Source organism: Vanessa cardui, chromosome 16, assembly GCF_905220365.1.
Source record: "Vanessa cardui chromosome 16, ilVanCard2.1, whole genome shotgun sequence".
In the NCBI taxonomy this organism is placed as follows: Eukaryota; Metazoa; Arthropoda; class Insecta; order Lepidoptera; family Nymphalidae; genus Vanessa; species Vanessa cardui.
The window spans coordinates 9,338,196-9,365,712 of NC_061138.1; the positions used below are offsets into that span (position 1 = coordinate 9,338,196).

A 27,517-nucleotide genomic window follows, 5' to 3' on the forward strand; every position below is an offset into this window, starting at 1 on the left:
TTTGAAACAATACGGTTATTTAGGGATGAAATGCCCTTAAATCGAGAACATCTAGATTAACTTCTAAAGATAAGATAGGTCGAGGGTTCTTGATAATATAAAGTGGCGCTGGCGGAGAATCTGAAAGTGTGAGATGAAAATAAAAGGTCAAAGAAACATGGTAGGACTGCGCTCACCTCTTTATTATTCGTCTTCCAAAAGCCGTACGGTATTATCATGTGTACTTTGCTTCATGTTGCAAGTGCTTGCCTGAGGCTAACGCACCTTGGCTATTTACTTGCCTTTTGAGAGATTTAGATGGTTCTTAAGTCGTTTTGGGTTAATTTGTTTTAACAAATAAGATACAGTGCTATGTTGGTTTTGGGAATCTAATGTGTATTATTTTAAATTATTATTTTAAATATATATATACTTTTTAAACAAGAAAAAAATTAAAAAAGTTAAAATGTTACGATTTGCGTTACATTTTAAAACTAACGTTACATTTGTCTCAATGTTTCAAATTATTTTATTTAAAACTATGAAATAAATTTCAACTTTATTGTAATGACAATCATACAGCCAGAACTTAATTAAATTCTATTTAGAATAATTAAATTAAATACATATTAATTTTACTTCTTACTTCAAAGATTTTTCGTAATTATATGTCTTGATCGTTTGGCTTCATGAGGATATTTCATATTGATATAATTGTGCAAATACTTATATAAATCAGAAAGTTTCATTGAATAATGTAATAAATTAATTAATTCATCAAATAAGTATTAAAAATGAAAATACTTTGTAAAATTAATCTTATTTATTGTTGGTACTTACGTCTATTTTTACAGATATTGCTAAGGTAACTATTGTATTTACCTACTAAGTTTGACTATGGACACATAGGCGTCCCATTGAATTCTAGGCTTAGAGATTTTATCCTAACAAGATCATTAGGCAGTGACCGTTTTATAAGAACGAAATACGATTTTTTTGATTCCAACTTATTTTCTAATACAATATATATATGTTATACTTCAATTCAATTCAACATCAAAGTAAATATAAATTAAATAGCATTTTACGTTGCCGAAACTGTCCTAATATCTAATTAAAATTAAATTGAACATTATTAAAATTTTCAACCGAATTGTTTTCATTTACTGACCGATCCGCGTGGCATTTATTGTACTTTTAAATATTAAAGACGAAAATACATAATTAGAAGTTGAAATCTAGCACACTAAGTACGTTTGTTATCACAACATTGCGATTGTAAACTAACGAAAACATAACATTTGAATCGACACGACTGTAAAGAGTAACGTACAAAGATTGTCCAAATTAAGATTTAAGTGTTTACAACTGGTACGTATAGATCGTAATAAGTTTATATACATTTTAATTAATTATATTGTGACCTTCATGGCATGTATTCGAGGTTATAATGATGTTATTATCGTGTCGTAATGCAATGATACGCGTACATTAATCGGATCGAACTTCGCATATGAAGAATGTTTCGAAGGAGCAAGGTGAGTCGTTCCATTTCAAGCCCTTATCGTCTCTGTTCCATAGTTCTAAGCAGTTTTCTTCCTCTCCGTTCTCGTATCTGAAGTTATTGGGTTCCCCGGCGTTCCAGTTTACGAATGTCAGAGGTCTGCCGTTCGCCATCCAGAAGAAATTGCCTTCCTCGGCCAAGTCAGTGCCCGATGTCCAGAAATGTTCGCGGCCGTAACCTGGAATATTAAATATTGTGATATGAATTAAAACAATCAAAATATACTGTTTTGACGATCTCCATAGTCGAGTAAGTAGTGGGTACAATGGTTTTAATGGGTACGCCACTCCGAGGTCAAGATTTGATTCCCGGCCGAGTCGATGTAGAAAAATTTAATTAGTTTTCTTTGTTGGCGTGGGTCTGGGTGTTTTTGGTACCGTCGTTACTTCTGATTTTCCATAACACAAGTGATTTAGCTTATGTATTGGGGTCAGTGTAACGAATGTGATGTTGTCTAATATTTGTTTATTCATTTACTGCTTGCATTTTCATGTTATCATAGTGTTTATGGGACATGAATTAATACTTTAATATTACGTTTTAGGTAACTAAATGATCTATACCTTTATTCGTATTTAAATACTATTACGCTACGCATATTGAAAATATATAATAAGATAAAGATGGTATAGAATATTGTTTCAAAGATTAAAGCGGGCTAAATAATTTTCCAGTAAAATTTACATTTTAAACCAGTTCTAATTTTTAATTCAGTTTATTTTTTGAGAGTAATTCCAAAGATAAAATATATTTAGTTTTGGTAAAAGATTTATTTTGACAATTAAAATTAAGAAGGACGAAAACCTCATATCGTTACGTTCAGAAGTCTTCACGTTAATAATAAAAAAAATATGTATACACATAGAGGTTTTATTATATTTTACTACTAAGAGTTTGTTTGTGTTAATGACTATGAGTCATATTATTAAGATCAATTAATCGATTATAAGATACTTTCATATTTTTCCCTTGATCTTTTGGGGAGGCCACAATCAAATATTAAAAGCGGATGCAATTGCATGAAATAGTTATTTATATTTCCGTAAAAAAAACTTGAATCTATGAACAATGCCCAAAATAAGTCATATTGAGATCTGACTTTGAAAATGGTTCCATAAAAAATAAGTTGTTAAGAATGTAACAATAAGTAAAAACTAGCAATATTGTCTGTCTATATTTCTATAGATATGTAAGTATTTGACGGTACAGAAGGCTACGTTAGAGTAGGGTTTATGCCGCAGGACTATAGTAATAATCTACATACAGAGTAATTAGTAATTAAACAAGACAAAAACTTTATAGTGATAATAATACATCACGGTAAAATTAATCCCATATATAAGTAAACGTATACGAGTATAAATGAACAAATAAATTTAACCCACTCTTTTTTTAAAATTTAGTTTAATAATATAAAAATAACATTTAGGTATACCAATATCTCCAAAACTATTAAAATTTTAAAATGAAATTGACTTCAGTTAATTCACAAAAAATAACATGGTTTTTTTTTTTTTTTATTATACGTATTACAATATTAGTATGATATAAAATAAAGCAACAAGGCCGTGTCTCTGTACGAAGTAACGTTATAAATAATCTTGAAATATTTTTGAAATATCCTATTTAAAGCGAATCCAATACTGAGCATATTTATATCAAGAAATAATATGATATGTTTGTTTACTATCATACCAATGATCTATTTTCAAAATTCCTTATTATGTCAGTGTAAGTGATTGTGGCTGACGTGAATCTTAACCGAACATTACGGATAAACCTGAACAAGCAATTGAATTAACAAGTACTTAATTCGTGTTTATAATTAAACTCGTGCTCGGCGGCGAAGGAGAACATTGTAAAAGTATGTAGTTGTGTTGCAAAGTAACTTACAATCCTTCTCACAATTATAGTCTTATAACCTTTTTACCGATTTCTAAAGAAGGAGGTTTTCAGTTCGACATTTATGTATGTTAGAATTTAATTTTAATTAAGTGTGAAGATTCCATCTAAGCTTCCAAACACGTGTGCTTAATTTTGTTAGTGTATGATTGTATGTTTGTTCACGAATTTTTCAAAAACTGAAAGTCGTATTTAGTTGATCATTTTTAATCTATGTCAGGTACATTTCAAATTAGGGAACAGTGTAAGTATAATTAAAATCGGATCAGTAGTTTCATAGATATTTTTATTTATTTAGATGACTAGCTGGTTTTAATTTTGAAGTCGTTAGTTTCTTTTAATAATTAAAGTGTAAATTATAACGTTCTAGCTAGGATGGCCAGACTGTACTCTAAATTATCTTTATTAACTTTAATTATTGCATGAATAATTTCTTGTCTAGACTAAGTAAATGTATAAAATATAATCTATTCAATATAGTAAAGTCATTATTTTACCTGATTCTCTGACGTATTTCTCTAGTCTGTCATTTTCTTCCTGCGACGAAACAGAGGCCAGATGCATGCCGTGGAATCTGCAGTACTGTTGAGCTTTGAACCAATTCGCCTGAAAAAAAAAAGTTTTGAAATAAAAATAAAAACTGCATTAAAAACTTTTTCAAATGAAACTTCTTTGGGCGCAATGAGGGTAACTCTTAAGGTCGATTTCACGTTTCAGTGAAACACCTTTAACGCAAAAAGTTTTAAAAAAATGCTGTAAGTAAGGAAGTGTGCAAAATTTAGCTATAAATAAATGCAGTCAATTATAAACTTTATTAGACAAGATTGTTTGCTTCCAGTATTCAAATTAAAATCCTTTGTTCGAAGTTTGTATACGAATAAACTATATTTAAGAAAATCTATCGATATGAAAAACGAACATAGTCAGCTCGAGTTTCGTTACTTATTCCTACTACTATTTATTCCTACTATAGAAAGCATTAAAGCTTATGTTTGGCAATAATTAGTATTATTAAATCAAAATAAACAAACGAGTTACGTTACGTTAATGTTCCGTTAACAGCCTTTAAATTACCCACTGCTGGGCTAAGGCCTCCCTATCTCTTTAAAGAGAAGGTTTGGTACATATTACACCACGCTGCTCCAATATGGCTTGGTAGATGGATACACAGGTAGAATTTCGTTGGAATTAGTCACATGCAGGTTCCCTCAGGATGTTTTCCTACACCAACAAAAATGAAGCACATGAATATTCAGTGGTGTTTGCCTAGGAATGAACCCGCAATCATCAGTTAAGATGCACGCGTTCTAAGCACTGGGCCATCTCGGCTCTTGAACGTTACATTATTAACAAACGAGTTACCAATATAAATGTAAATAATGAAAGTTTTTCTTTAACCTATGTATAATACATCTTTTTCATATTCTAAAAAGCAATTACTACTTGAATTGTATATACGCTTACTGAATAATTTAGATATTCACTTTTTTTTTTCAATTCTTAACCTTGTTTATCAAGGTCAAACTCACGTACCATTTAGATTCTTAAAATATAAATAATTCATTCTTACTTGCTTGAAAGAATGCTTGTTTTTTAATAAATACCTAATCGTCTCCCGTCACATGCTGGGAAAGTGGGTCTCGTGTTTCAACGAGTGTTTAATATGCGACTAACGCAGGCTTAGATGTTTAATTATATCATACCAGAACATGCTTTACAGCATTGAATTAAAAACTATATTGGCATGAAAGATAACACGTTTAGTGTGTAACTCGCGCGAGCTATCGGACTTATTGCAAGTTGATTGGCTATAGAATTTCATCAACCAGTGTAGATTATCTAAAATACTTCGCAAAGAATGTACGTATTAGTTGCATAAAATACGTTGCTATGTACTCATATAGCTTGTACATTTTATATCATAATAATAATAAAAATATCAGTTGATTAAAACTTTAAAAAAAAACTACTCCTATAGTATTTTCGTCTAATACACCTTTACAAATATACATATATATAAATGGTACAATTATAAAATAATATACGAAATTTAATATAGGATCTCATTGGTCTATTGGATAATTTTTAGGCTGTAGATTTCGAGGTCTTGGGATTAAATGCCAGGCAATTAAAAAGTTACGATTATAAATAAACTCTACTCTTATCTTACACAGAGTCTTAATACTAGTCAGCTGTAGACAGGTTTTATAAAACATAACTGTAATGGCGGAGTTAAAATATTTATAACTTGAAAATTTAAATGCTCATCCTTATTTTATGTACGAGTATATCCGTTTCATATGAAGAATATTTAGTAAGTTTTTGCGTGCATATTCCATCGATCGGTAACGTGTCTGTATTAGTATTTTTTGCGCAATTTTGTTATGAACTTGATTCATAAATCGAAATTTAAAGGTCACATACCCAACCAAATTAGATGATTCTAGGTAGGAGAGTTGACACAGCATTGGCTACAAGCCAAGAAACTAGAAAGTCATATATTATATTTACACCTATACACAGACACAAACGGATATACCTACCTAGGCATTTTTATCTGTAACAACAGCCTGTAAATTCCCACTGCTGGGCTAAAGGCCTCCTCTCCCTTTGAGGAGAAGGTTTGGAACATATTCCACCACGCTGTTCCAATGCGGGTTGGTGGAATACACATGTGGCAGAATTTCTATGAAATTTGTCACATGCAGGTTTCCTCACGATGTTTTCCTTCACCGCTGAGCACGAGATGAATTATAAAGATTTTTTATCTGGATATGGAGAATTTTGGATATGCTATCTTAAGGGGTAAAATACAAACTAATGTGGTAAAATGTATTTAACTTCCAGGCGAGCAAATCCGCGAGCAATAGCTAGTTATATGATACAAAAATTATTTAGATCATGGACATATCTACCTCGTCCACCTACACTAGTATGTGTGCATCATGCGTGATCTTTTTATCAAATTCATAAAGTAATGTTATGAAAATTACATTTCATTATTTATATCATTCATATTTAATGGGAATTTAGCCAGGAAAGGTTTCCTGACGATTTATGTTACTGTTAATTTTAAGAACTACTGTAGCAGAATTCTAAAAGAAGTTCCAAGCCTTTATTAAAACCTCCTTATTTAAAAAAAAGTTAGGCCTTTGCCCGGCGTGGAATTATTACAGGACTTATTAAATTTAAAAAGTGTGCTACTTATGTAAGGAGGTATGAACCCACTATGTGAAATATTTACAGAAATGCTTAATTTCTCAGCTCATTAATTATGCTTATGTAATTTGTAATGTGAAATGAAAGTGTTTGAAGCTACAATGCTTTTTATGACGTGACATTCGCTTTGATAATTAGAAAACCGGTTTTTACGAAGTTTCTTTTCGTTAACTAATTTAACTTTTGTTCCTTTAATTAAGAAAAAAGTAAAAGACTTAATTTTAAGTATGCACTTATACATTAACAAAAGGTTAGATATGAACGGCCTTATTAGAAGTAATGGCAGAAATGGAAGTAGCGCACTTTAATTTTTTTTTTATATGCCGATTATAATATTTTAATTAATATTTTCGGCATACGGAACCCTTTTCTGCGAACTCAAATCGCACTTGGTTATTTTTTAACGAAACAGGACTTATAAACATTATGATGTTATTTTTGGGCTTAGTATAAAATATCTGCATATATTTATAAGACGTTATTTAATAAAATCGTTATTGCTTCGAGAACAATTTCATGACTATATAATTATACTTTATAAATAGCTAATGGCTGGAATGTGTTGTGATGGCTCTTTAAATATATGTACATATAAACTGTTATACACGACTAAAATATATTCTTCGTGCTATAATGTATACCTACGAAATGATACGGTGTACGATAAAAGGGTTAATTCTGTAAGAATTAATTTCGGACCTCACTCCTGAGATGTTGACAACTGAGGTACTGATAAGCAATTTTGATACACGTTTCCTTTACATATAATTATTTTAGTCAATGTCACATATCACTTTCTGATATTACATGCTCGTTTTCTACGGTGAGATACGAGTTACTTGTTACAGAATAGCCCTACATCAATTCCGTGGCGAGATTCAACAAACTAGACAGTATAAAACCATGAACCAGTAGTGAGTGTCAACTTTCTTCGGACCATGCAAACGGTGTCGAAGTCAGGAATCAAAATGGGCATAGAAGAAGCTGAAGCAAATAAGCGATCGAAATATTTGTCTCTTATAATAACTTAGAGTTATGTCTTTATCCCAATTGCACCTAAACTCTTGAACCTTGGAGTAATAGTCCAATTTACCATAATTAAAGGTGGAATGGTTCCATTATTGCCCAGAGGATCGAAATTGCGATTAAACGAGGAAATGCTGCAAGAATTCTAACAGTTAATTATTCATGAATATATATGATATAAAATATTTGTGACGTAAATAAATATATGAAAAAATCTCAAGATATAACATCCATTTAAACATACATAATATCATTAAAATTAATTCTTACATTAATTAAAATCTAATGTAATTATAGATTATTCAATTAGTGTGGTCTCTGAATGTCGTTACGATTTCATAAATAATTTATGTAATTTTTTATTCATAATTAATGTTGAACTAATATGATTGATGTGTTATTAATATTTTATTAATCAATAGCATAAATTTTGTTGATAATATCTAATATCTGTGGCGTTTTTTGTAGTTAAAAAGGACCAACAGTGCAAAGCTTATTAACTTTTTTTAAATATATGTGTTTATATATGCTTTAGGTTAGTACTAGCGAAACGCCCCGGTTTCGCACGGATGCAATACTGATACTAAATATACTACAGAATTTGTTTATTTACAACATCACATTACAAACTTTTAAAATTATAATCTGTGATTGTAATATTGTCCATTTATTATGTAAAAAACCTTAATCTCGAATCACTCTATCTATTAAAAAAAAACCGCAAAATCCGTTGCGTAGTTTTAAAGATTTAAGCATATATTATATATATACGGAGCTGCAGCAAGCACCGCTATATATGTGCTTAATTTGCGTTTATAATTCATCTCGTGCTCGGCGGTGAAGGAAAACATCGTGAGGAAACCTGCATGTGTCTAACTTCATCAATATTCTGCCACATGAAACCCGCTTTGGAACAGCGTAGTGGAATATGTTCCAAGCCCTCTGCTTAATGGAAGAGGAGGGTACTTGCTTATGCTACTTTACTTTACCTATACATTTTTATGTAATTATTATGTTGAAGAAAAATATCCTAGGTTATTAAAGTAATAATATTTGTAAATACAATTTATAAAACAAAAGTTTTATACTCGATTATAATTTGTCAATACTACGTGTAAAACATCTACAGTACGAATCTATTTTAATTGAATTTGGTCGGTGACATTTTCTTGTTTACATAAAATTAGCACTTGAAGTTAACATAGAATTAGGCAATTCATTATCAAGATGATATATTTTGAAACGGAGGCTATCGTTTACGAAAACAGCTAATTGCTTTGAAAATTGCGTTTCGGAACGGTTTATCTTATGCATGATAAATCTTAAACCAGTTCTTAAGTGGTTTAAAATAAAGACAATAAATACATTTAAAATACATTGTGTTTAGAGAAATAACTTTGTAAATATTCACTAGAAAATATCTATTGTGCGACTGTGACGTAAACGAAAATAATCGGTACAGTAAGTACACACATCGTTACCGTGAGATGGCTCAGTGGTTAGAACGCGTGCATCTTAACCGATGATTGCGGGTTCAAACCCAGGCAAGCACCACTATGTATATGTGCTTAATTTCTGTTTATGATTCATCTCGTGCACCGAGCACGTGAAAGAAAGGTGAAGGAAAACATCGTGAGGAAACCTGCATGTGTCTAAATTCATCGAAATTCTGCCACATGTGCATTCCACCAACCCGCATTGGAACAGCGTGGTGGAATATGTTCCAAACCCTCTCCTTAATGGAAGAGGAGGCCTGATCTCAGCAGTGGGAAATTTACAGGCTGTTACTTTACTTACTTTACTTTTTTACAGTAAGTTTTGGGTTCAAAACCCTTTCAGAAAGTAAGGGTTATGTTATTTGGCTTGGTTTGAAATAATATAAGTACTTGGAATAATTTATGAAAATTTAAAAATTTTACATAAGATTAAAAAAAATTTACTCGTAATTTTAGTTTTGTTGACATTCTTTTTTTTAAAATATCACTTATTAAACATAGACTAAGTGCAATGACGACTATGCCAAGTTTGATGTATGACATGATTTCCTTAACTATAAAATTCTTATTTAAATAATCAAACATTTTTTTAATTCTTTTAGTAAAATGTTGTATGACAATTTTCAAGAATACACTACAATACACATAAAATCAATGATAAAAATAACGATTAACATTAAAATTGAACTAAATAATACTCTTCTAATCATAAGACAAAATAATCTTTGTTCGAAGACGTTTTAGTAAAAGCTATTTTCTCCGCACCTCAAGATTACCACCTAGCGATTGCGTTGAGGTACCATTACAGCAACAGTGTTCAATTCAGGTAAATATATTTTATTTACGATTGTAAAATGCATACCATTGTAATGTACTTACGTAAGGAATATTCTTTGAGGAAAACGTCGTGGAATAATCGTGTTTTTATTTCAACATCAAAACAAATATATTTTTCTTAGACGTAGAGTGTACATCGATTTTCGTAAGTACGCCACTCCGAGTTCGATTCCCGGCTGAGTCGATGGAGAAAAAGTTTATTACTTTTCTATGATGTCTTTGATCTATGTGTTAGTGGTACCGTCGTTAATTCTGATTTTCCATAACACAAGTGCTTTAGCTACTTACATTAGGACCAGAGTAATGTATGTGATGTTGTCTAATATTTATCATTATGATTTATATTTATTGTTTCATATAATCTAAATCCAATGTATATATATATTTAGGTACAACTTACAATAAAGCATTTTTGAATTGTAATTGTTTCAATTTGGAACCTTTTCGGAAAATTGCCTCCAGCGATGAAACGCGTAAATATATTTGATAAGCTACATATTGTTTTTGTGAAATTTCATATGATTTATCTTAAATGCAGCCATTATCTTATTTACTTCGAAAGAGGTTTCTCTTCCAAATAGTGAACTAAAAAAAAATTGATATGACATGTAACTTGATATGGCAATAAAACGACAATTTACAATGCAGACCAACATGAACACGTGTACAAATGGTCATTACATAGTTTCCGTGACATTTTGCAGCGCGATATTACTTCCGGTACGATAGGCGGAGCTAATTTTGTATTGGGCGAAAATTTACGATTTACAAGGATTGAAACATTGGACAGGCTCACTGGCTATTACGAGCAAAACACTAAAATATAAGTTGAAATGCTGCTCGCATTCTTGCCACAATTCCACGCGGTCATGATTTACACAGTGTTATAATTTTTATTTATGTATTGAGACCTTAATCATTCCTAAGTATATAGATATACACTATTGCTGTTTACCAGTAATATATTTTTTTAGAGATATGTACTCAGATGTACTTCCAGTCTCCACAATGGCAACGAATTCATCGCGTTTAAATCTTTTTTTTTGACCAAGATTTTTTGTCTTATTTGAAATTGAGGATTAATAACATATCGCGACAATATGTTGGGCTTTATATCTCTCCTAATATTACTATTTTGAAAGTAACTCTCTCTATGTATGTTAAAAACAAAAGACTACGACAGACTAGGACATACGTATATAACTTACAGAAAATTTGCGGCGAATCTCTAGTTAAAATATGGATTTCTAATTTGTTTCCTTTTAGAGGATTATATCAAATTTTGTAAAAATAACATTTCTTTACATATAAGAACAAAATTATATTTTTTTTGTTACAATATTAACATTTAACATATAGCTCGCGTATTAAGTCAACTTGCCAAAACATGAACAGACAATTTATCATCATCACATCGTTAATAATTTCGTTCGACACAATATAAAATACCTGGTAGGTACCTACAACTACATATTGAAAGTGCTATAACTTTCGTATCAAACGGATTCAAAGGCGGATGTTAATTTAAAAATATGAATGAAAGTTAGCGAGTAATTTGTTCTACAAAAATGGAATAATGATACGTTTATTTGGAACCGAAAACTCGGTGGATAAAACATGTGAATATTAGTTGTTAGAAAATAAATAATAATAAAAAGTAATGTATTATATTATAATGCTAAAGATTTTTTCTTGTTTCTTTACTATATGTGCTATGTATTATATACAAAACCTTTCTCTCAAATCACTCTATCTAATAAAATAATCGCATCAAAATCCGTTGCGTATTATTAAAGATCTAAGCGTACATAGGGACAGACAGCGTGAAGTGACTTTGTGTAATACTATGTAATGATAAGTATCTTTGTTTGAACAGATTTAATACATATGAATATACACCAAAATCTTAATATAGGATCACAGGGTAAAATTTGGCTTCGTACTTCGACTTCACGTGTCTAATATAAGTCTCGATATCGTCAGTGAAGAAACAAAACGTGAGGAAACCTGCACGACACGAGTATATCAATCGACGTACCAAGTTGCAACACATCCTAGCAGGATATATACCCAGTACAACGTATTACCATCTAATTTATTTATTACAGAATTACTAACTATAGACATGTAATAAAATTTGAGTTACTGTTTGTAATAAAAAAAAGCTTATAATAAATGCATATGTGTGTATACATAGTACATATGCTAAAATAACATGTTTTTAAAAGCTTTGTCTGTCTCTATATATGTTTGTTCCGGCTAATCTCTGGAACGGCTGGACCGATTTTGACGGGACTTTCACGTATATATTGGTGATGTAATAAGGTGTGAGGCTACTTTTATTTTATAATTATACCTACATAACATTTTAGTTTAAATCAAACTCGCATGAAGTCGCGGGCAAGGCTAGTTTACAGTATTTTAATACATACAGACATATTAATAGTAATTGTGATCAGCGGATTTGCTCGCGCTATGGTGGATGGTCGTCATGTGTTGAGTATCAAGAAAAAGACTATATCCTGCCTTATAGTTTCAACAAAATCAATTAATTGGGTTGGCCCTGATAACATAACGAAGAGACAGAAAGACACAGAGATACTTCACCTTTTATAATACAGTGTAAACTCCATGTAACGTCACTCGATTTAACGGCAAACTCTCTAAAGCGTCGAAATCAATTGGTTTTAGTTGGTTTAGCTTGTATTCCATACAATGATACACTCTACATAGCATCACACCCACTCTCAATAACGACAAAAATTGAGAAATAAAAAGTACCTTTTAAGTTACTAAAATTAGAAAAAACTGCGCATCTGTGTACGTTCTTTTGTCGCTTTATTATTCTAGCCCTCAATAAACTCGAATGTCGGCACCACGCATTAAGGAACTTTCTTAGAAATTCGTTCATTTGTTTACAAATTGGGATGTAGACTGTGACCAAGCCTAATAAGTAGGAGTCATGGATTACAACGTTATCATATGTATTCTACGATTGATGAGGTGGAAACAGAACTTGAGTTTGATACGACGACGACGACCTTCCATTAACAGAGTGGATTCAGAAGTTCAATATGGCAGGAAATACGGTAAATTTTCAAACCTACATCGAAGTAGACAACTGCCTGCTTACAACGGCTTCACTCACAGACATAGAAATTTTGGATTCAGTGAGAAAAAACTGAGATTCAAGAATAAAGAGATGAAGAAGATAAGACGGATGAGCTTGAGCCTCCACCGAGCGTTAAAGAAGTTCTGAAAGCAGCTAAATTATTGGAAAATAACTTCCTTTATATCAGATATAAATTAATTAATTAAAAATACACAACAAAATTACTGGTGCAGCAATAGGCGCCAGACATAAAAACAGAGTATACGCAATAGCGTTCAAATAATATATATATTTTTTGTACATAACTACTAACAATAGACTAAAATAAGCTTTTTTCGAATTCAGATTTTTCTTCTCTTCATTTAACGACCACTCTCTATAACGCCATAAAATGCACAGTCCGTTCAGTGTCGTTATATAGAGTTTACACTGTATTAGTAAAAATTTAATATAATAAAGGTATGTTTAAACAAAAAACTACACGTTAAAAAATTAGCTGTAAATATTTTAAGCCTTCTTTACTTACGTTGCTTAGTGGTAATTTCAATTTGCATTATTGATTATGTCTTATTTACAATCGGAGATGTGAGATAAATGAAATATTACGACAATAATTGTACATCCGTTCATTGTAGTACGAGGTGTGGTTTGTTAAAATGTTTCGTTGAAAAGAGAAAGCAGATAATCGATCAAACCACGCGACCACTCGAGATGCGTACGCGCTTGCATAACTCGTGACGTCAAGTTAATGACAATATTACACGTGTCTTAAGAACTAATATAAGCATATTGATATTGGTTTGCTTTTATATATGTTTTTTTGTTTGTATATATTATAGTTTTTAAATATGTTGATTAAATAAACATAATATAGAACTAATTTCGTAATGAATAAATTATAAGGATAATAGAGAAAGTATTTTTTTAGTTGATAGTCATGTTCCAATAATTTTTTCGTTTCAATTTTTAGGGTTCCGTACCCAAAGGTGACGGGACCATATTATTAAGACTACGCTATCCGACCGTTCGTCTGTAACCAAGATGTATCTCATGAACCGTGATAGTTAGACAATTAAAGAAATATTTACAGATAATGAATACATCAGAAATATCTGATGCCACTATAAAAACAAATACCAAAATCGGACTAAAATAAATACGCCATGACATTTCATTTATCATTATAAATATTTAAATGGAGCTTTCGAACACACTATTACTATATGGATTTGCATATTTGAAGCAATGGATTATATTAATAGATACATATTAATTTACTGATCTATTCGCCCTACTGTGCTAAGCAGTGGGTTGTTAAAATCAATTTTTATCTTAATAATATACATATACAGTAGTAGAGTCGAGGTGGCCCAGTGGTTAGAACGCGTGCATCTTAACCATTGATTTCGGGTTCAAACCCAGGCAAGCACCGTTGATTCATGTGCTTAATTTGTCTTTGTAATTCATCTCGTGCTCAGCGGTCAAGGAAAACATCGTGAGGAAACCTGCATGTGACAAATTTCATAGAAATACTGCCACATGTGTATTCCACTTGTATAATCTCGTTCACCCAGCGTTCGCAATGTATGCGTAAAAATGTGCTTATATACGCCAGAACATTAGAAACCTCTAAAGATCAGTGTTTCTCTACTATATTATGCATGTATTATACATATAAACCTTCCTCTTGAATCACTCTATCTATTAAAACCGCATCAACCGTTGCGTAATTTTAAAGATCTATGCATACACAGAGCAGACAGTAACGGTTAAATACATAATAAAATTTTCATTATTCTAAAGGCGGAAAGTACGAAGTTGCCAGTGTGAAAATCAAATACACCGTTCGCTTGTTCTAATGACCGCCTTTTTATCAACAGGACGTTAAAAGCGAGGTCGATAGACTTCCTCGCTTTAAGTGTATGAGAATGTATCAACAATGAAAACTTTGATAATCTCACAACAACATTAATAATGATTACGCTGTTAAAATCGAGTGCCATAATATTACGCTATATTACGCTTCTTATACTGACATAACAACAACATGCAATGGAGTATATTTTATTTATGGTTCATAAAAGGTCATTTTTGAGAAATTATAAGTCAAAATCGTGTTAGGTTATTAAATTCGCGTACCATAAATCAGTACTGGCCGATTCATATTATAAATTAAATGATGAATAATTTAAACAAAAAAACTGAGCGTTAAAAAAAATTGTATATATATTTTTGAGGTCATCCCTATTATTTTTGAAAAAATAGTAATATAAAAGATAAAATAGTAATTATACATGTATTTATTTACCTTGAAGAATATTCCTAGATAGTACCGCTTCTCTCCTGATTTCAAAAGAGGCATTGTCCATCTCGTTACGCCTAGTTCGTCTTCGCTGCTGCAGCTTGAACATTCTGTAAACAAAAATCACCGGTTACACACAACATGGAAGACTATTTCGAATGGGATTGAATGAGAAAAGAGCTAACATGCCCCAGTGGTTAGAACGCGTGCATCCTAACCGATGATTTCGGGTTCAAGTCCAGGCGAGCACCACTATATATATATGTGCTTAGTTTGTATTTATAATTCATCTCGTGCTCAGCAGTGAAGGAAAACATCGTGAGTAAACCTGCATGTGTCTAATTTCAAACCCTTAATAGGAGAGGAGGCTTTAGTCCAGCAGTGGGAAATTTACGGGCCGTTATTTTACTTTACCGAATGAGAAAAATGAGAGATAATATCAACGACAGTTCTAAGTCATGATGCAATTTTATGTATTTGATGATGTTGCCCGGACTGACTTCAACCACGGCGGATATCTCAAGGAGTATCTGTCAACTACGCTAAACATATTATAGTACATGAGTGTGTGCCAAAGAAACGATGGATGGATTGAGTGAAAGATAATATGGAAAGGATGTTACTTGTGAGATGACGTCACATATGGAAATATGGATAAAGAAGACATGCTGCCTATCCCAAGTAAATTGTGATAAGGGGAGAGGATGAAAACACCCTCTATTCTCTAACTCTTACAATACGATGTGATGGCTAATACGATATAGTCGAAAAGATCTTAGGCTCAGGAATATACACACTTTCAACTCCCAGGGTATTGTTACTAAGAAATCTTTAAAAAACTCCATAACTTTTTATCGGCCTGACTTGGGGGACTTGGGGTTTGAACTCAGGCCTTAACGAACCGAACATATATCCAACCCCAATATACTAACGAAGAAATCAGGTAAGAATCGTTAGACAATATAAAATAGGAATGTTTAATTGAAAATAATAAGTCCATTGGAAAAATTACCGTAATGAAATTGAAGAAAGTATAACAGATGTAGATTTTATACTTTTGCAATAATCATTGGTAAACTATCCGCTGTTAAAAGTAATATAAACAATTTAAATTGTGTCTATTTTAAATAAGGTAGAAATTTTAATTGTTGTTTTGGTAAGAATGCAGACCATTGATGTTCGCCGGTAGAATGAATCTTCAAGGTAAGCTACGATGAAGACCTATCAAAAGTGAGAGCCAATTTGTGTTTATGATTCATAACTATATGATATTTAATCGAATATTACGAAACAACCGTGGAATGGCGGACAGGAAAACGAAGCATTTTTACCAAATTTGAAGACAAAGATGTTGACCAATCCATCATGATGGTTAAGACATTGAGATAGTAAAGGTCAAAGATGATTGAAATAGCACAACTGAAGTTTCAAATAATAACAAATAATTACCTATATTTAGGCCTTTTAAGACAGTTTTTTTATATTGATATTGACCCCAAATAAAATTGGGATAAGGGCAGGAGGATGAGTATTAGGCTTTTTTTGTAATCATGGTTGGCAGATAAACAAATGGGCCTATGATGGTAAGAGGTCACTCCCGCCCACAGACTGAATTACTAAACATTCCTTAGATCGCTAATGCGTCACCAACCTTGGGAACTAAGATGTAACGTCCCTTGTGCTTGGCTCTTTCACTATTCAAACCGGAACACAACGATTCTAAATATCACTGTTTGACGGTAAAATATCTGATGAGTGGGTGGAACCTACACAGACGGGACCAAGTAGGATTGTACTATGATAAAACTATTCAACAGGACCTATCATGCAGAATTATCATACTGCCGGGCTATAAGAATAATGATGTGTATATTCATAGTAATATCGATCACTTTGATAAAGTCTGTGGTAACCATTGTATGTGCACAAGAATCTCCTTAAGCATATGACACCAAGTTTCCGACTTCACAAAGTCCTTTTTGGGGCAAGGTATCCGTTTCTACAGTAAAATTCCGCGGACATTATTAACTTTGCCGTTTCATAAATTCAAATCATTTTTAAAAAATATATTAGTAAACAATGCGTTATATTCAAAACAAGATTATATAGATGATAAAAAGCCTGGAGTTAATACTTGTTGACTTCCAGGTAGGATATATTATAATTGTATTTAACTAACATGACTTTTTATTTTTAAATATTCAAAAAGAAACTACCAAGTTTTATGTCGGTTCTTCTCGTTAGATTCTTCATTCCGAAGACATGGAACGTTCACTTAATATAGTTGTACATGATGATTTAAAAGCGCTTGTAAAAGCCCATTCGAATGAAGTACATAAATTTTGATTATAATTAATGGCTGTTCCCTCATGAGAGTTTCTATACGCACGTTTGCACTATATGGTTCCGCACCGTTGGGAAGTCACCATGTAGGCTGTTTGTCGCAGCAGAAATATGATTCATTTGTTTTCAAATGACGCATGTATTACAATAGAATAAAATTTTTAAAGATAGCATTCATATTGATGCAATAATATATTCGTATTGAGATAGTTGACTCATACGTGTAGTGAAATTTTTTATCTACTGTAGCAACATTTAATTCTATTTTTCGATCAAGATAACACGCTAGCTGAACCAGTTTAGCAATATTTCCGAAAAGTAATTCCTCCTTTTACTATTAACAATGCAATTCCTAGCTCTGTATGTTGTAATATTAAACAAATACTTGATCTAACTTTGATTCTGTGATAACTAAATAGGCAATGAACTTCAAGGTCAGATAGTGCAATTGTTTAAGAAATGTAAGCATGTTGTCAATGAAGTAGACACGGCGCTATTTGTCAAATGTGTTTAGGTCTAAAAATACGTTAATGTTTGACCCAAGTTCATACAACACCAGCCGCATTACTACATTATTTAAGCAAAGCATTGCGAGTCACTTTGACCTCCTTCTAACTCATTAGGTACTTATGTAAGTAAATTTGTAGATAAAACAATTGCACACGCGAAAATATTAAGATTATTGAGGTCTGTAAAATCTGACCAATTTGATTTTTTTTTAAATATTTTTTTAAATAAATATGCAACCACTTTATTTCCTAATGACAAGAATTACTCAATACATTAACTAAACGTAAATTGTTATAATTTTTCTTATAACTAGACCATAACTCATTAGATTTACAGAATTTCACGTATTATACAAAAAAAAAAAATTAGCTTAGTTTTTTTTTTATTTGGGCCTTTTTGGCATAATGCCATTTTACCTTAGTCACGCAAAGTATATCGAATTATAAATCACAATTGTCACTTTAGGTAAGGCTCCTCTAGCAGAGTAGCTAGGTTACTGTTCTTTGGGGCTACTATCTTATCTCGATCAGATGAAGAGAGCGATTATATTACATAGTATTATCATCAATTATAATCTTTTTAATTCGCAATATATTATGTTGCAATTAAAGTGAATTATTTGTTATTATTATTAAACTTCAATAAAGTTCAATTACGTATTAATTCAAAGGAATATCTTTGAGTTCCTATCATTGGATTAAGTGTATTGTGAAGTTTGTACTGTATTTGGTAACCGAACCAGTCTAATTTTAAGACTAGGAAGTGGATCGTGGAACTGTACACAAACGAAATCGTGAACTTTTTTTAATATTAAGGCAATTTTCTTTAAAGTTTGTTTTATATAGGTAGTGATTATTTGCTTACCTAACGGAACCCCCTTAAATATGTTACGTCATAATCATTTAATATATTATAATATATTTAACTATTAATAAAATTTGAAATGAGTTTTAAATGAAATAGTTTTATGCAGTAGTATAAAGTAAAGATTACCTAACAACTGTATAATAAAAAATAAAAAAAGTATTATGTATCATTAGAAATGCCGTTAAAATAAATTGTTTCGAAATTTGAAAATACAACAAAAAAAATACAATGGAAATACATGATAAACTTGCAATAACAATAGTTGCAACCTCTAACTTTATTTGCATAAAATTTACTAGCTCAGAAAACTAATTTAACGGTTTAATTACCGTATTATAACATATATTAGTCAACACCTCTTATATGAAGGAATTTAGACATCCTATGAAATATCTGTTTTATGGTGATGACACCTTAGATATACCTAACTGGTCACACCTCCCGCCTTTGAACTGGTAGAATAAGGAACTGCATAACAACTATACCGTAATTAATATGATTATCGTTAAGCGCGGTGGGCGATGCTAAAGTTCCCAAATAGCGTGATATTTTTTAGCTATCTTCAACAATCATCAGCCAATGAGTGCAAAACCTTAATGTAGTATAACCTTCTTTATGAATCACCTTGTCGATTTGTCAAAACCGCATTAAATCAAATCGGTAGTTTTTAGTTTATCGCGCTAAGACAAATAGGAAGACAGACCCATTAGGGACTTTTTTTATAATTAATAGCGAAAAACTATTGGTTGAAATATTATTTTACGGGTAGTCAGTCTACCCGTGACCACGAACGCTGTAAAGTGTTCGAAACGTCGGGATGATAAAAATAACTAATATACGCGATTTAAGTCCGTTAAAACTAGTTTTGTTTCAATGTGTAATAATCGCGAAAATCTAAGACAAACTATGGGTTTTTAAACATTTTAAAAACCCGAGGTTAATATATATATCTAGAATATTTGCACCTAAAAAAAAACTGGTAAATATGCGCCGCGATCTTACCCATCTAAAGTTTTCCCCTTTCCTTTTTGTAACTAGCTTACTGACTGCAAAATATATTGTGACATTTGTTAATTGGGTATCTTACATAATACTGTACTACTACAGTTTACTTATAAACATTATTCGTTGTGAAAATTCTAGTAAATGTTTAATATCTAGCATTTTTCCAATGGGTACGATTCATAATCCAAAATCATCGTCTACATTTTCCATTTCAATAATAAATCGGATATATATTTGGAGCGTTGATTCATAAATCTAAGGTTCTTAATTTATATTTCTTACCTGGTTTCCCACCAATACTATTGAGAGGTGACTGGTAGTTGACGGTCTTGGTGTCAGCTATACAGCTCATCACGAGTAAGATTACAGGTAGATATTGACGTTGAAACATTTTTAATTATATTTATCACTTCACACTTCACGTTTAAACTATTTTGACTTATTTTTGTCAATTGTTTCAGGTACACTTAATTTGACTGTTTTTGGCTAATGAGGTTAACTTAAATGATAAGAAGAATTTACTGTTAATAGTCTGTTAAATTATGCCTAATGCTCTTTTCTATTGTAAAGAGCTTACGAAGATACCACCCAGTTACTTAAATCTATACATATATATGGGGCAGATTTTTATTTGTCAAATGCAGGATGACTTATGATGTTTTTTTGTCACTGCTTTATGATTTAAATACAAACATTTTACACGAAATCTTCAAGTAACATTTACGTATTCGAGGCACTAGGATATGTCTGCAATAGAGTTTATTTTTTTTTCTAAAGTTGCATTATTTATAAAGAAAAGATAGTCCGTATTTGTATTAGTTATCAAATGGTATCTCTTACTACATCTATGTATATCATATAAATGTTATTACGATTAGTGTTTAAAGTTAATTCCTTTGTTACTATTATAATAATTGTATATTGCACTGTTGCGTATCGCTTACAACATGATGAGCATAATTATATTTCGTAAATCTGACACGCAACAGATGAATTAAGATTCAAAATTATCAAATTGATAAGCAGGTACTAGGTAGGTATTTTCTATTAATTCAATGAAGCCTCGTGGTACTTTCACATATCTAAAATTTGTTAAATGTTAAATATCTCGTCTTAATATATATTCCATAAGTTATTCCATAAGTTTTAAGTATATTTATACTACTATACAAGTCGATTAAATTGATCGTTGACCGGGGAAACGATATAGGGTACATGTTTTTCTTATCCATTATATCCTTTGATTTTTTTAATGGCAACTACATTTAAAACGAGCGGCTATTACGAGCAATACACACTAGTAATTAATGTTATTATTAAGATCGTACGCGATTTCTTTATTGATATTGCAATCAGTGTTGGATCGAATGAGATCATTGCTCAACGTGCATTCATTTCCTTGGTTATATTTCAGATTAATTATAAGCTGTTAGTGCTGTATTGCTATTCTGTAAATAATTTCGCATCTCACTCGTGAAATGTGGATTACTTGTTGTGATAAGCTATTTTCATGTATGTATTTGTTAAGTTATATTTATAAAAGTAACCGTATATCATATTAGGAAATTTCACAATAGTATTGCGGTGACTTTCATGTTTGTTTTTAAAGAATGGCTCTACTTTACTTGAATTTATTAGTGTTAACGTTAATAGCCGTGTTCTCGATGAGATATTGTTGATTGTTGTTGACAAGAATAATTAAAAACACCGTAAAACAACCGTATACAATATACATATCTCTAATTTGGCGTAATTTAAATCCGTAATATTAACGGAGTAGGTGATGAATAAAAAAAAAAGAAATATGACTTGTTAACATAAGGCGTATTCACTAATTACGATTTTTCACACAGAAAATTATTCCGTTTTTATTATATAATATTGAAAAATAATTGATAAATATTGAAAAATGCGTACTTTCCGTAAAGAACTCATGCGCAAAACTTTATCTTGTTAGACCAAACGGATTAGGCTTTGCGTTGTATGATATTTTAAAACATTATTAAGTATATAAATTTAAGATAATATTTAAATTTTTTAACATAATATGTATTAAAAAAGTAGAAGTTAATATTAAACTATTTTTTTTAATTCTTTTAAATCTTAAAATGTCAAACCCTAAATCGACTGAGTATATAGTACAACTCGTTTTTTATCAACGCTTTTCTTTCCTTAAAAAAGGGCGTATCATCTTATTATGCAAACAAAATAATTGCAAATAAAAACCTTTTAATGAAACTAAAATTGTACAATACCATTAAGTGCTTTTAAAACATCGAGCCAGCATACTTCAATTTTATGTGGAGGTATACCAAGAATTAAATAAGCGATAAAAAATATTACTTGTCATATTATATCAATTTTGATGGGATAAATATAGTGTGAATGTAATTATATGGTGTGATTAAACTTTATCGATAACCGGCTGACATAAAATATGAAATGATAAAAATCAGCTTTTTGTTTGCTTCAATGAATGGAGACGACCTTACATTTATTTAAAATATTATCTTTAATCATACTGAGCTGATCCCAGTAAATACAGCGACCAGTTTTTTTTAAAAGCTGTCTATTTTATTTTTAATTATTTTTTATCTGCTGACTCGTCCTTTCAGATAATCAGTGTTAAACATATTTTTGTGTTCAATGTAATTTTGTTGTTCCGTAAATATTTGTTAACGAGAATTGATTGGATTTATCGTTTATTTGACGTATACATTTTTTTTTGTTTCCCATGATCTTTGATCTGGGATGTTTTTGTACCCCGATGTAAGAGACGTGTTTGTAAGTTTGTGGAACTTAGTAGAAGTTGGTTTGTTAGATTAAAAATTGATTAATTCGCAACTTAAAAGATATCACAAAAACATGGGAATGCTGATCTGATACTGGCTACTCATTAACTACAGCACAGCTGTTTGAGCTCATTACAATGGGGTTTCTGAGGTTTTATAACTTTAAAATAAGTTATTTTTATACAACCAATTGTTTTATATCAAATTAGATGTGAGATTTATAAGAAAAATTAAAGAGCGACGTTAATTATGTTCCGGTTTGAAGGGAGTGAAAGGTTTATGGGCAGTGTTGATCATTTACCATTAGGTTGCCAGCAATACCAAACACGACTGAAGTATTATTTCAGATTTTTTGTTATTCTTCAAAAAGTCACCATTAAAACAACACTATCAATTATTATTGACAGCAGAACATATTTGCTTAAAAGATTTTCGACATAAAAGATACTAATTTTCCTCTTATTAGGATCATCTTAAAGAACGCTTTATTATACTCGTAAATGATGCCTAATACATGACGCGATCACCGCGAATTCGTGTCATAAAAATATCGTAGCAATCGTATTACTTTGATCGCTACGATATTTCACGATCTAAACTTTATATGCATGTACATTGCAATGTTAAGCAAATCTCACTTAAAATTTCTTGCAACGGCATCATCGATTGGCGCCATCTTTGTCAGTAGCTGAATTCTTTAATAGAGATATTTTCGAGTCTCCAAGTGTTGATCATTGCTTAATGACTTTTTAGAAAATCCTTGTAACTATAATATAGTAAAGTAACAGCCTGTAAATTTCCCACTGCTGGGCAAAGGCCTCCTTTCCTATTAAGGAGAGGGTTTGGAACATATTCCACCACGCTATTCCATTGCGGGTTGGTGGAATACACATGAGGCAGAATTTCGATGAAATTAGAGACATGCAGTTTTCCTCACGATTTTTTCCTTCACCGCCGATCACGAGATGATTTATAAACACAATTAAGCACATATATATGTGCTTGCCTGGGTTTGAACCCGAAATCATCGGTTAAGATGCTCGTTAAGATGACGTACTAACCACTAACCACTGGGCCATCTCGGCTCTTATACTACAATATACGAGAATAATACTATTGTCAATGTATAAAAAAGGTCTTGATCATTCAACGAATTGGGAAAATGCAAATTGCAGTATCTAAGCGAATTTTCATGAAACATATAATAGGAGGTTTCCACGCTACAATTTCCTTTACCGGCGAATGAAAGATGAATTATAAACACAAATGAAGTACTTGAAAATTCAGTGGTCAGTTAATATTCACGTGTTCTTACCACTGGACCTTCTATATACTTGTGTTGTGGTATCTTGTTAAACTAGCAATACGTATAATTCCAGTTCCATTGAGAATTTTAATGGAATGCCGTTACTTTAATGCTATTTGCATTCGAAATATGAAATTTAAATGAATTGTTTTCATCAAACAATAACATAAGTAAACATAGATTATGATTAAAAGTACATAAGAACAGCTAATTAGCATTTGTAAAGAATATATAACATTACGAATATCGTATCAAACGGTATCCGTTTCCTTCAGTAAATTACCCGTATTTCCTCGCCTTCCGCAAAGATATCATCGAATTCATAAATTCTCTCGTTTACAATGTCCGTCTGTCTAAAAGTACTTTTTTAGATGTCAATGATAAGACGGATACAACCTTTTCCAATTAACGCGAGTAAGACAGATAAACAAGGTTGACCTTGAATCTGAATGACGTCATTGGTGGAGATCTAAAGTAATCTAGGTATCGTATGTATTGTAAAAATGGCGTTTTAAATGTCGGCGAGCTTTGTAAGTAAAATTAATATGTATATACGTACTTAAGTGGAATAGTGTTGCCGACTATATTATACATATATAATATAGTCGGTCTATTAGCAAATCGCATACATTATGTAAATGTAAGGTTTATGAAACTTTACTCTATCTGAACTTGAAATAAACTAAAGACACATAACAAAAACAAGGATAATAAAAAGGTATGCAAAAGATAGATAGATAAAACTTAATTGTCAGTAATTAATATATTTTATATAAGAGTATATCTACATTTGAATCAGTTTCATGTTTAATTAATCTTGTTCATTATATACATAGTTGACACTGCTTAAATGAAGTTTTGATCTCAAAGACATTATTTTATAGGATTCCACTTGAATTCGGTTTTATTATAGGTATCATTAAATTGTATCTGACATTGCATATTTTTAAAAGAGTTAACATCATGGAAACATTTTGACCTTACTAACTACCGAAATTTAATTATATATGATAATTAAATTACATCATACAGATTATAATTATTTTACACTTCAATTGTATATATACATTTTATATTATAATGAAATAGCTAGCTTTACTTATATTATTATAAAGATTTCGTATTTTCTAACATACATTGCACAATGTAAGACAGTTATATGTGCGTTAAAATTCCTTAATAAGTTATTTTTTTTACTCAAACTGCGTAATAACTTTGTATGGAAGACAAGAGGTCAGGATCGAACCTGAACCTTTGACATCGTTAGGAGACCTGTATACCGTAGAACTATTGAGGTTGTAAGATTTAAAGTTATACTGTTGAGCTTTCCTATTAAGGAGGCTTTGAAAATATTGTATAATACGACGTTCGGATTGTGGATACTCCTGTGGCAGAATAACATCCCTATGAAGATATAGTTCTCAAACACCAAACACATGAATGATATAATAAAATATGCAATGAAACTCAAAGAGTTAGTATGTCTCTTTCGTTTGGACGTGATTATCTTTGCAACTACTTTGGAATAAAAAGCGTTTAATAGCCATTACCCAAGGCAATAAAAAATTGAGTGCTGGAATTGAATGAGCAATCTTTGATTATGGTTCATATGTTCTATTCACGGATATTCGTTATCCTTTTAAATATTGAAATATTTTTCTTGCCTAATTCTAGTCCCTTACCTTATCTAGTTATATTAATTTCCGCTTTACGGGCCGGCAGAGTTATCAGTTTCAAAGGAAATTGGCATTTCTCATAGATATCCTACTAGCACGGACATCAAGCAGGCTTGTTACATAAGTTGGACGCCAATCGTGGCCTCATAATATGTATGAATACGTTATTAGTCGAGAAACGAACACGTTCTCGTACTGCTAGGACTGATATCTGACACGCCTTTGCTGATTCGAAGTGTCGGGAGACAGGTATGTGGTTTCGTAAAATCGATGGAAGTATTTGCGAATTTATTCATACGTTTGTATACGTAATTTAAAATAAACTAATCTATATTTATGATTAATTATCTTAAATTATAGCTCGCGGATAAAAACAAATGAATAATAGCATTGGACAGATCTTTTAAATATGATAACGAAAACACAAGCTATACTAATTTATGATCTCTTAGTTTCGCGTGGAGTTGAGAAGTGGTCAATATTTTTCAAATTAGTCGAGCAATTGTTTGCAATATAATTATCAGTATTGTGTCAGTAATGTTGGCAACTGGATGTCTAAATAGAAGTGTAAGTAATCCTCAACGTAAAGCTAGAGACTGACTTGTGTCAATTTTACGTTAAAACATGATAAATGTTCAGCATTCGTATAGTTGATATACGATTGAGCGAACAGGTGACGATTAAGATATACCCTATCAGGTTTTCGATGAAACGTTTGAGTGTTACAAGTCAGTAGGTCGACACATCGGTACGACCACACGCTTTGTATTACTTTGTATCTTTATTAACGTCCTACATCTTCAATTTGACCAAGTTTGAAACAAATGGTAAGACCCAGGTATCACAAAGAAGAATCTCCCTCACATTTTATTTTATCTTTATTTATGAAATGACCCGTCTATTAAAATTCTATTATCGTCTATTAAAACAACCGCATCAGAATCCGTTGCGTAATTTAAAAGATATAAGCATACATAGGAAAAGATAGCGGTAAGCGACTTTGTTTTATACTATGTAATGATTTTGGAAACACGCATACATTGTACGAACGTTACGTTACAATACTTTAGGTCAGTCGCTAGCTTAAGATATCTTATGTTACCTAGCTACTCGAATGAAAAGTTAGCAGTCGAGAAGTTGCAACATTTCAGTTGTAGGACCTAAACGAGTTAGAAAGAGCAAAAACTTACGGACTTGCTCACTCGACTAATACTTTTCCGGAAAAAGTTTAATACCTTAGAAAAAACTAGCACCGTAAGTAATTAGATATATCTAAATGGAGTACTTTATACTACTGTGTGTGTAATTTTATAAGGGAACGAATTTTTTTAAATAGTATATAACATAAATATATTCTAAAAAAGAAGTACACTGCGAGTAGGATTTCATTTCACTGTAAACTGAATGAACCTTTTTTAAATAGTTTTGTTAATGTCATATACATTACTTCTCTTTAACGGGCCATTATTTTTCCCGCCCTTTTAAATTAATTCGTATTAAATTGTATCAATTTAACCAAGAATCCTCTTTAATTTTCTGCCAGAAGATTTATTACAACAACACAGACCATAACCGATGTGC

At 31.3% G+C, this 27,517-nt stretch overlaps 1 protein-coding gene across 3 annotated transcripts in view; it reads right to left on the minus strand.

Annotated features, from left to right (window-relative positions):
* Positions 1–787: 787 nt before the first annotated feature.
* Positions 788–27,517, minus strand: part of LOC124536462 (C-type lectin 37Db) — a 101,432-nt gene continuing 74,702 nt past the window's right edge. For 2 of the 3 annotated variants that reach the window (XM_047113014.1, XM_047113012.1), the window contains 3 exons: positions 15,444–15,547; positions 3,943–4,051; positions 788–1,721 (listed from right to left, as the gene is read on the minus strand). In XM_047113014.1, the coding sequence (XP_046968970.1) occupies positions 1,471–1,721; positions 3,943–4,051; positions 15,444–15,547 (464 nt within the window). In that variant the 3' untranslated portion in view covers positions 788–1,470. Of the gene's footprint in view, positions 1,722–3,942; positions 4,052–15,443; positions 15,548–20,444; positions 20,662–27,517 lie in introns of all 3 variants that reach the window. The other variant, XM_047113013.1, reaches the window with a different exon arrangement.